The 13,976-nt window shown below is 35.7% G+C and overlaps 1 protein-coding gene across 5 annotated transcripts in view; it reads left to right on the top strand.

The window, feature by feature from the left end:
- The window catches only part of fgf12a (fibroblast growth factor 12a), a 77,582-nt gene extending 63,955 nt beyond the window's left edge, over positions 1 to 13,627 (top strand). For 2 of the 5 annotated variants that reach the window (XM_079877357.1, XM_079877356.1), the window contains 2 exons: positions 11,300 to 11,498; positions 13,221 to 13,627. In XM_079877357.1, coding sequence (XP_079733483.1) covers positions 11,300 to 11,498; positions 13,221 to 13,336 — 315 coding nt within the window. In that variant the 3' untranslated portion in view covers positions 13,337 to 13,627. The remainder of the gene's footprint in view (positions 1 to 11,299; positions 11,499 to 13,220) is intronic. The other 3 variants (XM_079877360.1, XM_079877358.1, XM_079877359.1) reach the window with 2 other exon arrangements.
- Positions 13,628 to 13,976: the final 349 nt, after the last annotated feature.

The following is a 13,976-nucleotide window of genomic DNA, read 5'->3' as shown; positions in this document are numbered from 1 at the left end:
TCTGTTACTTTATTTTCCTATTATCACTGTAAAGCCGCTTTGGAACAATCTACATTGTTAAAAGTGCTATATAAATGAAGATGACTTGACTCTTTGGTGGATTGAGGAGGCTCTGTTAATGTCCATTTGCTGTTGCACATGTAACACTGTAGATTGAAGTTGTTGATTTTCTTGTTAAAGCTGCAGCATCATTTTCAGAATCTCCGATACATCCTCCATTGTTACTGGGTGAGATACAGGTGTGCTTTCATATCTTGATCCAGTGGGTGGTGAACGACTTAAGGCCAGAAGTCATATTATTCACTTTTGTTATCTTATCTGTTAATTATTTAACTTTGGTCAGACCGGGATTCGAAACCGCAGCTGTAGCATCAATGACATAGACAGCGTATGCATAACAGAATGACAAAGCACTTTTCTTAGCGTACTCGACAATATCAACAATTAGTATATACACAATGAAAGGCAATTACACTTATGCTAGATATAAACAACAAGGAAGAACTCTGTAAACAATTATAAACATGCAATAAGATAATATAGGCAGGTTGATCGACCATATAGGTGACATTAATTTGGCCTAATTAAAGTAACAAACAGAATTATGATTATAACTCATAAACCGTGAAATAAGATATATAAACATTGAAACTTTCTTTTAGATGCACGCACATGATTAAATAACACCACTTTATGAAATGAGGCTAACTCTATACACTCTATGGATTCATAACAACAACTTATGCCCTTTGAGCACATTCTAAGTAGGGGAGAGCGGGGCACAACCTAACACATTTTTGTTTTGGCTCAGTTATTTAAAAAATAATGAAGTTAGATTAATCTTTTTTTCTTTCTTTTTTTACACAAGCAACATTCACATCTCTGCTACAAATTATTAAAAAAAAATTTGGGACCTACCATTTTTAAAAATCATAATTTGACGATTAAATTCCAACATTGTTTGTGAAAGTCCAACAAAGTTAAATGTGGTAAAATAAATATATATATAAATACTCAAACCTGAAAAGTTGTGTGGCCTCCTGTTTTCATTTCATTATTGTTGTACACTTGGCGGCTTAGTTGTAACACTGTACTACAACTAACCCCGCTGTGTAAAAAATATTTTAAGCCTAGCTAACAGTTGCTAGGAGTTGCTGACATGTTTCAAAATGGTGCTGTGTTTTAGCCAACAAGACAGTTATTAAGGTAATATAAAGTTAGATTTGGTGACGTACACACCCAACTCAGAAACCGAAAAAAAACGGATGAGGAAAAAATTTACTTGCATGGTGTCAAAACACTCTTTGTCCAGTATCTTCATGAAATCTTATCAAAACTTTCCACAAATCAGCGGGAGACCGTCTTTTGGCAGCGAGAGAAAATATGCTGAAACACAACCTGCTTGACCCTGACTAACTATGTAAAAGGTCCGTGTTACATTTAACCCCGCGTTACGTTGTGCCCTACTCCCCTACTCTGTAATTCCACTAGGGGACGTTAACAGTCCATAGTCTATGGGCCCTATCATACACCCGGCGCAATGCGGCACCAGGCGCGACACAAGTGTTTTTTGCTAGTTTCAGCCCGACACAGTTATCTTTTTCACGTCCTGCGCCACGTTGTTTAAATAGCAAATACATTTGCGCCCATTTGTGCGCCCATGGGCGTGCTGGTCTGAAAAAAGTGTTCAGGCGCATTGTTGGTGCGTTGCTATTTTGAGGCAACTGAAATAGACTGCGCCATTGACCAACAAAAACCTGGTGTAAATAGCAAATCCGCCATGGCACAAGCGCAAGGCTTTTAAAAGGAATGGGAGATGAGACTCTGTTGGTTTATTGCACGTTAAGCCTAAAAAACACCCTTTACTTATTAAGATAATAGGGACAACCATTTTTCCCGGCGTTAAACTAGCAAAAGTGGATTCGGACACGACCGTGCACTTGCGCCGTGCGCTTTACATCATGCGCTTAGATCATTAAAATAGGGCCTATTGAATGTGTCAACTCCCAGTCAGAAACCCCTACTAATATAAATCTATTACCTGAAGTGCTGAATACAGGGCCCTTTGTAACAATTATGCTATGTATTGATTTACTTGGAAAGCCTGTTTGCCATTACATTGGATGATAATATTTTAAATAGATTTATTCATTTCAGCTTTGGTAATTGAGACCGGCTCTGTGACTGGCACTCAGAAATACAATAATACAGACATAATTGAAATGCGGGACACTGCTTAGGTCTTGCGGGACATGGGCCAAAGCTCCCAGTTTCGGGACTGTCACCCTACCTTTATCAACTTGAACTTGAATAAGTGATGACAGGGTTTCTTTTAAAGGTGCTGTTACACTTGAATCATCTTTAAAAGAACCAAACTCATGTGCCTTGAAGTGAACCAAGAGGTAGTAATGGTGCCTTAGCTTCTCAATGGACCAAATGTGAAAACACCCTCTGCTTGCCAGTTGGATTCAATTGTGTTTGATGCAAATGGCATTAATAGACTGCTGCTAGATAGACAAAATGTTCAGTGAGTGGTCAATATTTCCTGCAGACATTTTGTACATTCAAAGAGATGTGCTAATTTGAGCTCAGCTTGTGTGTTATTCGTGCTGAAGGCCGCTGGTTTGTAGTGTTAACCGCTAGCTTGTGTGGGAGTTTGAGTCTAGCTATAGTAAGGATTCCTCTTTCATTATTTATCACGCTTTCACTGTGACCTACTTTACAACACAGCAGTAACCACAATTCCCTCTGTACTTTAAATGCGTGTATCTTTAATTAATATGTGCAAACACCCAACACCGAAAGCCAAAAACTGAGATCTCATTCATACAAGAATTTACCACTTACACACTGAAAAACACCCACCAATCTTCTCTAACTCTGCACCAGTGCTGTACACCATGTGTACACATAGATAAAGCAACGAGGTAGTTCTGCACAATGCCTGTTCATGTTGTATATTCACGTATCAGTTTTGCACCTCAGCTGTTCTAATTGTTTCCGCCCAGTAGCCCAATGAATTACTGGATTTTCTTCTGCCATTTTACTGCAGTACAGCACTCAGAAGACAATGGGGCAACAGAAGAACAGGGATTTTAGTTTTAATGGGACATAATTTACATTATGTACAGACACACACACACATACACAGATACTGCCACTCACTCTGTATAGAAGCCTAAATATCAGGCTGCTCTTACATTAGCAGAAGAGGTTTGATTGACACAATGGTTGTAAGTGTTGGTTGCTTTAAGCATTGAGTGCTTCAGACCACTAAGTAAACTGGTCCCAAAAAATCCATCAACAATAAGACATGGTGTGGTGCAATCTGATGAAATTTCCATAGTATGTTTTGCATGGTCATGGTTGGAGTAAAACAACACTTTGAAACCGGTATAAGTGATGTACTTGGATGTGTTGTTATGAAATTAACTACTGAATATTTAGTCCCCTGGTAAAAACATTAATGGTATTAGATGGATGATTGATTGCAATCTGTGCAGATGAACATAAAAGATAATAAAAGAAACATGCAGATTTCATTAAAAAAAAAATCAACATGTAAAGGGCCCTACACACCGGGACGAATATCGGCGCGCGTTATTCGCTAGCATTTTTCAACGCGTTTTTTGTGTTCACACCCAAGCGATTTTCGCTGACGATGAGCCGAGTGAACATGCAAATTCATTCCCTGATGGCGCTTAATGTAAAACAGAAACCACTCCATAACAGTTCTCTTTTATCAAGATTTTTGTAGTCGATGTCGCGTTTGTCATATAGTTCTTTATGTTCCGACACCAACGAGACCAGCAGCTCTACAATCATCTTGCCTTGCATCTTCCTCGTCTTATTTCTTCCCGGCAGTGTAGATGCTACTTGGTGTATATCTTCTTCGCCGTTATGTATGTGTGCTCAGCAAGACCGTTTTGTGTTTGAGCGCCCCCAAGTTGTGTTTTACTGTAACTTCAGAAGCTCCAGACACGTGAACAAAAGCGCCAATCTCATTGGTCGGATAGTTTTTGACGCGGCGCGTCAAACCAAAAAAAAAACGAACCCGAGGCGTTTTTTAAAAAATGACGCTTTTACGTGTGCTGTTTTTCGCGCCGGTGTGCACACTCACATTGACGCCCTTTGTTTAGTCACAAGGCGTTAAACGTCGGCGAATATCGCGCGCGAAATTCGTCCCGGTGTGAACAGGCCTTAAGGTTTTCAATTAATTAAACTGGCCACTCCACACTTCAGATACATATAAAGCAATACATGAAAGTTTGCCTTTTACAACAAAATCTGTTGAAGCTGTTCTAAGCTGGTCAACACGTGGTTACACTTTATAATAACTGCCCGCTTTGAATCATTAGTTAAGCATTAGTAAATAATTAATTCATCATTTACAAAGCATTATTAGACATTAATAAGCAGTTTATAAATACAGCTATAAATGCTTTATCCTTGCATATCTATAATGTGTTTAATAATTGTATTTTCATACTTTAGTAATGATCAATTTATCATTTAACTGTTAGCTGTTTTTGTGAGCTCATCTAAAGTGAGGACTATTTATGCCTCCTAAAGCTTTTATAAAGGAGATTTAGAGGCTCAGTTATCTTCTAAACAGAAAAAGGAAACACAAGACACTGTGATACAGAACCGAAACTCATCCACAATCTGCACTGCTCTCTAATGTTTGAAAGTTAGTACTGATGTAGTTTTAATACTGTGAAATATTTTATTATATTATTATTGTTTTATATATAAAAAAATATAAATATATATGTATATATATATATATATATATATATATATATATATATATATATATATATATATATATATATATATAGCCTATATTTGTTGTATTTTGGCACTCATGTAATCCAGTGTTGGCCCTGGTACATTTTTATTCAGCAATGTTTACACGTTACAGTAATGTATTTTGATATCAGATTGCAGAGGCTTAGTTTCATTTTACTGCTCAGTTATTTATGTTTTTTATTTATGTAGAAGATGTTTGTTTTTCATTTTATATCAAGTTACCAGTTGTACATTTTATTTTATTTTTTTTTTATTTTTTTTGCATCCTTTTGCATTTTTTTCTGTATCACTCTGTTGTGTTTGTTTCCCTTTTCTGTTTAGAAGATAACTGAGCCTTTAAAACTCCTTTGTAAAAGCTTTACGAAGCATAAATAGTCCTCACTTTAGATGACCTCACAAAAATAGTTACTGACAACTACTAAATGTTTTAAAACTACCTGAATAAATCGTGAATTACAGCAGGAATACATGTTAATAAAGCATTTATTAACACATTGAGTAACTATTACTATATGTCTAAATAATATGTATAAATGTACATTTAAATAGTTTATTAATCATTTACTTAAAATTTCAAAATGATCTTATGAACCACTGACAACACCTAAATAACTGGCTTGTAAATAATGTAATACATAATTTAGAAATGATTAACTGATCATTAATAAAATATGTCTATTAATTATTTATAAATGATTAATTAACTATTTACTAATGCTTAACTAATTATTCATAGCATGCAGTTATTATAAAGTGTTACCGGATATTCTGCATGACCATATTTTACATCCCTTAATCCTTCCCAATGCCTAAACTTAACAACTACCACCTTACTAACTATTAATAAGCAGTAATTATGAGTGTATTGAGTTTATTGAAAAGTCATAGAATAATTAGTTAATAGTGAGAATTGGACCCTAATCTAAACCCTTTTTTATTTTATTTTTTATTTTTTTTACTTCTAAAAGAAGTAAAAAAAAATAAAAATAAAATAAAAAGTGGTATGCATCCAAGAAAAAGCATACCACTCATACATCTTGCTATGTGGATGTATAATGCTGTCCTCTACTTTTCTTCACTCACTGAGATGGAACTGTGTCCTTTCCAGGCGTCCAATGTGAATGAGGTGGCTGTCTAGACGTTGCCCTGCCGCCCTTATCCTTTGAATAGTAATGACCTGTCAGATAGAACTCAAGAATAAAGAATTCATAGATTAAGCAGCAGAGCTAATCCAGACTCACACAAATCCATCTTCCTTAACGTCTTTTTGCCTTCCTCACAGGGGCTTTTTTTATTTTACACATGCACACCACCATTAATAGTTGCACATTTATCAAGCTACAGTATTAAGGCCCGTTCACACCAACTATAAAGATAACGATAAAGATAACTATATATGCGTCCACACCAACGACCGATAACGGTCTTTTTATTCTAAGCACGCGCACGCCCGGATGATCCAGATCCATTTTAAATGCGCGAGACCTTTAAATTAGAATGGATTCTGATTGGCTGTCAGTGTTTTATCGTTCGACAGCTGGAAAAAAATCGTTCTGAAAGTGATCCCAAAGATGTCGTTCCTCATATCTTTATCGTTATAGTTGTGGTGTGAACTCTGTTATTCTTTAATATGGAGAACGATTTTTAGAATTATATCTTTATCGTTATCTTTATAGTTATCGTCCGTGGTGTGAACGGGCCTTTAGACTCATTCTGCAAACTCAACAAGGTTTTTTTTTTTTTTGGTTATTCAAATGTCTGTCCTCTGCAGTGTTCGCAATTCATTTATTCAGGGTATTTTTTTCCCATTCTCACTCAATTTAAATGACGCTGCTTTATTCTGCTTTAAGATACACTGTAAAACCTAACAGTAATATGTACTAAATAGAATTGAGTTCACAGCACTCAAATATTACGGAAACTTGAATGACTGAAACAGAACTCAAACTGAATGAATTATAGAACATTTCTAGATCCCAGAATGATAATTGTATAATTAAGTGATTAATTAAGTGATGATTGAGCATTAGTGATGAGCACCTGCTGTTAACAAGCAGAATCACTGAAGGAAAGAGAAACACAAGAACTACAACTGACTTCCAGCCACAGCAAAATCAACTGGAGATAAAAGAAGACATTAAATATCTCAAGATCTCAGCAGAGGAGGATTAAACAACTCTACGAACAGCATTACTTCACTTATTATTAACAACTTTGACTTTATTACTGCCATTCGTCTACAGAAGTTATTATTAGAATTAACAAAGGTTTAGAAGTTGTTGATTTGAGTTTCATTTAAGGTCACCATGATGGAGATCAGTGTTTGCTTTAGTTGGGCTCTTGACCCTTGACTTTTGTACTTAATATTTTCTTTTGCTGCTATAATTGAGTGTTTATAAAACATATTTGTTATGGCACAAAAGGCAAGGAAAAGTCTGATCGGGTGTTGATGGTGAAGGATTGATGATGACAATCATCATTTAGTGACTTGAATCAGTTCTATTATAATGAATAATACAAGTAATACATCACCTGTCTAATCAGAGATTAGGCTCTGGAAAAGATCAGAGAATCAAGTCACTAAATGATGATTTTTATCATCTAAACACAACCACATGCTCATATTTTCTTTTGGCGTATGTGCCATAACAAATGTGTTTTATAAACACTCAATTATAGCAACCAAAGAAAATCTTAAGTGCAAAAGTCAAGGGTCAAGAGCCCAACTAAAGCAAACACTGATCTCTATCATGGTGTCTTTAAATGAAACTCAATAAATCATTATCATCTAACCCTCTGTTCATTCTCAATAACAACTTCTGTAGATGCATGACAAAAGTAAAACTGTTTAGTAATAAGTGAAGCTGGTAATGCTGTTTGTGTAGTGGTTTAATCCTCCTCTGCTGAGATCTTTAGAGATTTAAACGTCTTTTATCTTGAGTTGATTTCATCTAAGGCTGTGGTTGGAAGTCAGTTGTAGTTCTTTTGTTTCTCTTTCCTTCATTGATTCTGCTTGTTAACAGCAGATGTTAATCACTAATGCTCAATAATCACTTAATTAATCACTTAATTTCTTGACTGCAATGTATATCTACTTTTAGTAAACTCAACTGAAATAAGTTCAGAGTACTCATACAGTAACTATTGTTTTCATAAACTTAATTGAATTGAGGCAATCGGTTTCCTCAAATGAAATGAGTTAGCTTAACTTGTTGGGTTTTACAGTGAATTAAGGCAATCGGTGTCCTCAAATGTAATAAGTTAGCTTAACTTATTGAATTTGACTTTGTGTGTGACATTGTGAGCTAACAGTAACTGCAAGTGCCCTGAGTTCATTTAATGTTTGTCATTTCACTGTTTTTACTCAATAAAGTGAAGTTTCAGCTATATAAAGTATTTAAATGCAGTGTAAAGTTTAATTGTGTATTAAGAAATATTATTGTTTTAGTGGACTCGATTAAAATAAGTTCAGAGTACTCATATTGTTTGTATAAACTTAATTGAATTGAGGCAATCGGTTTCCTCAAATGAAATGAGTTAGCTTAACTTGTTGGGTTTTACAGTGTATCTACTTTTTTGCCTTATTGGTCCATGATGGCCTCATTTGATACAGATTGTTTATAGCTTTACAGCAATAAACAGGAAATGCATGATCAATGATGTAAACAGAATTCAATTCTGCTGTAATGCAGCTCAAGACAATAGTGTCATTATTCAGCTGAAGTCAGTTCATTGTTGATTCAGTTCACTTCAATAACTGTGTAAAGTACATTATGAAATGAGTTCATTTCATCTATAAAGCAGCTCTGGGTAACAGTGACGTCATCATCCAGCTCAGACTCAGTTCTCATCGAATAGTGTCAGTGCAGTCAAATCAATAATATTACTGAACTTAGCCAAAGGCAAAGTGACAAGGAAACCAAACCAAAAAAAAAAACCTTTGGAGAATCCAGGCTTAATCGTGGGGCCAGTTCTCCTCTGACCAAATGAACAAACATGATGTGATTACAGTATGATTCCAGGCTGCATCACAAGTCAGATTGTGAAGTGATATCATTCAGAATATTTCATCCAGTTCCTTCGGCTTGAAGATCGCGAGTACATCATGCTGGCATATGACTACGTAGGGGGAACCATTTTACCAAGTTCTCGGGAAACAGTCGTGACTCTCTAGTTAATTTCTATAATGCATCGTTAAGTGGTTAAGCAGTGAGTTACATCGTTGTACGGGAAACTAGAGCTATTGTGCCAAATGCAGCAGACAGGGAATCATGATTATAATTATTTTTTTACATGATTGTAAAATCCCTCCAAATTCTTAACCACTGGTAAACAAATCTACTATAAAATAATGAATTATTTTCCGTTTAAATGTTTCTTGCGCAAATACAGGTGCTGGTCATAAAATTAGAATAGCATTAAAAAGTTTATTTATTTCAAGAATTCAACTCAACAGGTGAAACTAATATATTATATAGACTCATTACATGCAAAGTGAGATATTTCAAGCCTTTATTTGTTATAATTTTGATGATTATGGCTTACAGCTTATGAAACCCACGAAATCAAAATCCAAGAAAATTAGAATATTACATGAAATCACACAGTAATTACACAGTAATACCATGGTCACTGAACCAGGTTTTGGTTCTTTTGGCAGTGTGGGCAGGTGCAAATCCTGCTGGAAAATGAAGTCAGCATCTCCATAAAGCTTGTCTGCTGAAGGAAGCATGAAGTGCTCTGAAAATGTCCTGGTAGACGGCTGCGTTGAGTGGACAGCACAGTGGACCAACACCAGCCGATGACATGGCTCCCCAAACCAACACAGACTGTGGAAAACTTGTGGAAACTTCACACTGGACTTAAAGCATCTTGGATTGTGTGCCTCTCCATTCTTCCTCCAGACTCTGGGACCTTGGTTTCCAAATGAGATGCAAAATTTGCTCTCATCAGAAAAGAGGACTTTGGTCCACTGTGCTTTATTAAATCCAGAGTCAACACAGCCGTCTACCAGGATATTTTCAGAGCACTTCATGCTTCCTTCATTTTCCAGCAGGATTTGCACCTGCCCACACTGCCAAAAGAACCAAAACCTGGTTCAATGACCATGGTATTACTGTGTAATTACTGTTTGATTTCATGTAATATTCTAATTTGAATTTGTGGGTTTCATAAGCTGTAAGCCATAATCATCAAAATTATAACAAATAAAGGCTTGAAATATCTCACTTTGCATGTAATGAGTCTATATAGTTGCACCTGTTAAGTTGAATTCTTGAAATAAATCAACTTTTTGATGATATTCTAATTTTATGACCAGCACCTGTATAAGCAGAATACTACTTTAGAACGGCTGTCAATTGAGAAAGATATTCTTTGGAACCAGATGGTACAGTTACATCATCTAACAGCAGAGGCTAAAAGGGGCGTACTAACCAGCCACCGTTGACCTCTCGGCTGCTGAAGAGTTCTTTAGCTTACTAATGGGTAAGAAAGAACTGTCATGCCTTGTTTACGCCAAAAACTCATTCCACTCTCAGTGGATCTGTTGGAGTTTGAATTAAAGGATTGTATTTTGATCTCCAGTCTAATTGCCTCTCTGATACGGTGTGCCAGCAGAATAAACACTGTTCTTTACCCTTTCTTTTCTTTTTGTTTTATTTTATTTTTCAAATGCTGTTCTAAACCTGATGTTCATTTAAAGTGGTGTGGCATGCGAAATAATTTTATTATTGTTTATAAAAACTGTGGCACTAGAAACATTTACTAAAATGCTATTTAAATTCAGAAAAAGTCAAGTCAAGTCAAGTCACCTTTATTTATATAGCGCTTTTTACAATACAAATAGTTTCAAAGCAGCTTTACAGTGATAACAGGAAAATAATACAACAAAGTTTGTTTCCAGAAGAAAATAGCGCCACAGTCCAGCTTAAGCAAGTTCAGTGATGGTTCATTTTTGGTTTATATTTTATACATAGCCGCTCTGGAGAAAACAGTGATGTCATTGTCCAGCTCAGTTCAGTTCTCATACAATGGTGTCAATGCAGGCAGATCAATAATATTGTTGAATATTAAATGTACAAAATATAAAAAAAATACACTTCTCTTTAGGTCAAGCTGCATTGAAACGTACAGTCCTCTTGTGGACAGGAGCAGGGGCGATCTGTTAAGGTTTTAAGTTCATCAGTTTTGGTTAGAGTCCGCCAAGCCGCATTGACCTCTGTAGCATCCCTAGCAAGGTAGCGTCTGCTGCATGTCACCTGACCCAGATAAGATATGCTAACTCCTGCTGCCTCTCTAACCTTCACATATTCTGAACACACACACTTGCACACAAACACACACTTTCATAGTCCTTTCATAGTCCAAGCTACATTACAACACTTGCAGCCTCCCTGGGGACTCCCCAACAGGACTGTCTGACCCCTTTTTCTCCTCTAAAGGGACGAGTTCATTCACGTATTGTTGTTGTTGTTTTCATCCACAGGAGATGTTCACACCTGAGTGTAAATTCAAGGAGTCTGTGTTTGAGAACTACTACGTTATCTACTCGTCCACCATGTACCGCCAACAGGAGTCGGGTCGAGCCTGGTTCCTGGGCCTCACCAAGGAGGGTCAGGTCATGAAAGGGAATCGAGTAAAGAAAACTAAGCCCTCCTCACACTTTGTACCAAGACCCATTGAAGGTATGGTTTTTGCAAAAGTGTGTTTCCAGCATTCAAGAACCCTGTCATGTAATTCAGTACCAAAAGAAATATTAAAACGTGACCAAATGAAAAATAATGTGATAAGATTTATTACGTATATACCGTGTGTAGATTGTATAGAGAGGAGAAATTATTTTCATATATATTTATACTTGTATAGATTTTTTTGTGCATCTAACCACGCAAACCTAACCACTAATAATATATCAATATAAAACATGTAACAGGCAGATAAAAGTACAGGTATGTACTGCAAAAAACGGACAGTATATAATTTACAAACAACTCATGTTGCATTCCAAGTCTTCTGAAGCCATAATATATCTTTATGTGAGCAACAGAGTAAAAACCAGACAAATTGTATGTCACGAGACACACGAGAGCCAATCTCATTTCACAATTAAAGCTGATGAATATGTTGTGTTTTGAGTCTTATAGCGGATTAAGATGTTGACTAGCTTGTTCAATCTTGAACGATGACTGAAACTTTGTAGTACTGGCACTTCTCGTGTTTATAGCCTTCTTAAGAAGAATTGCTTGTTGTATTCCTCAACTGTAAGTCACTTTGGATAAAGCATCTGCTAAATGAATAAATGTAAATCTAAATGATCATTTTTGGCTCTGTTCCTCTCACATCTTTTTTTTTTTTTTTTCTGTGTCTGTATTGATGCCCGAGGTTTCTCATTGAAAGTAATCCCTAATGAAAAATAAATATACCAAAATATATTTGAAATACATTTATTTCATGCTAAGTATACTACAAAAACATTTACATATTTATGTACTTAATATAAATACCCTGCAATTGTACTTTTGGTATACTAAATTGATGTACTTAAAGTCTGCTAAATTGGAACAACTAATTTTGCAAATTAAATAATTACTTTAGTTCCGGAAATAATGCTGTGGTTCAACTAAAGCTATACATAAGTATATTTGATTGTGCTAAAATGGAACTATTGAAAGTATACTTTAGGTACGCTTTAAATATCTTGCATTTAAAGACTGATATTATACAGAGATCAAACTACTAATAGTGATATTAAAACACATTTAAGGCCTAGTAATTAAGAGATGTGCTATAAAGAAATACTATAAATGTGCTATAAAGAAATACTCCAATTAAAGTTTAATTATAATATTTATATTAGTATAAAGCGTATTAGTATAGTGTTTTTTCACTAGGAAAGTTGGAGTGGAAAATGGAGTTCCAAGTTTGTCAATATAGCAATGCCTAGATGAACCTTTAGCATAATAATAATAATAATAATAATAATAGTGATGCTCAGTTTTTGACACTTTGGCAGTAAGTACGGGTGAAAAGTGGGTGTTACATACCAGAATGGAGCCAGATGGTTTGAGACAAGGGGCAAAAAACTAAGAGGGCTAGAAAAATGCCAGAAAGAAAAATTGTTACGCAAAAAAGTTACACAACAAGACAAACCATTTTTTCTTTGGAATTACATGCACTGACGAATCGCACACAGCAATACCAACACCATATATAAAGCAAGCAAATATGTTCAGCTTTGATTTCATTTTCACTTTAACCTTTAATATTCATGCATTTTTTAAATAAAAATCAAATATGTACAATGCAAAGCTAAAAAGTATGTCAGACTATAGATTGTCTCATTACTCATAATGATCGCAGTCAAAAGTAATGGGTATTAATCTCCTTGATGTGTTTGCATATTGCAGTTTGCATGTATAGAGAGCCTTCACTGCATGAGATTGAAGAGAAGCAACGCTCCAGGAAAAGCTCAGGAACCCCAACGATGAACGGAGGTAAAGCGGTCAACCAGGATTCCACATAGCAGGGCTTAAACACAGGAGGCAGAGCAGCCCCTTCCCCTCGCCCTCGCCCTCGCCCTCGCCTCCAACCATGGGGATCTACAACAAGATGACAAACTGAACTCTTGCCTGAGAAAACTTCTAGAAGAACACAGAGGGGGGAGGGGGGGGGGGGAAGAGAAATAAATATTTCAATCAGGAGTTGAACTCACATTTTATGCAAAAAAAAGTTCAATGGGCAGTCATTTGGTTCACAACAATAGTAATATTCTTTGTTTGGGGTTTATGCTGTGAGAAATGAGCTTTAAAACGTTCTCATGTGTTCATTTTCATGTGAATGCTCTTCATGCTTTACTTTCATCAAGAAAAATTAGAACTTTTCTCTCTTTGCTCAATGCTCATTGCTATTGATTCTGTTTGTGGATATTATACAGATTTGAGCAAGGTTTTCTGCTTTCTTTTATTTATTTATTTTTTTTATATATATTTTTTTTATATATTATTATTACCCAAGAGGCGAATGCACTTTGTGACTCCAGATTGCTGGAATGTCAGGAGGGTGAATGTAGAATGTATGCTCAGTTACTTCAGAAGCTTTTGAGGGTGGTCTTGGATCGTTTCGTTGCCTATTCATTTTGGTAAGAGATAATATCCATGCAACAC

This window comes from Squalius cephalus, assembly GCF_949319135.1.
Source record: "Squalius cephalus genome assembly, chromosome: 7".
In the NCBI taxonomy this organism is placed as follows: Eukaryota; Metazoa; Chordata; class Actinopteri; order Cypriniformes; family Leuciscidae; genus Squalius; species Squalius cephalus.
This window is presented reverse-complemented; position numbering and strand designations above follow the sequence as displayed.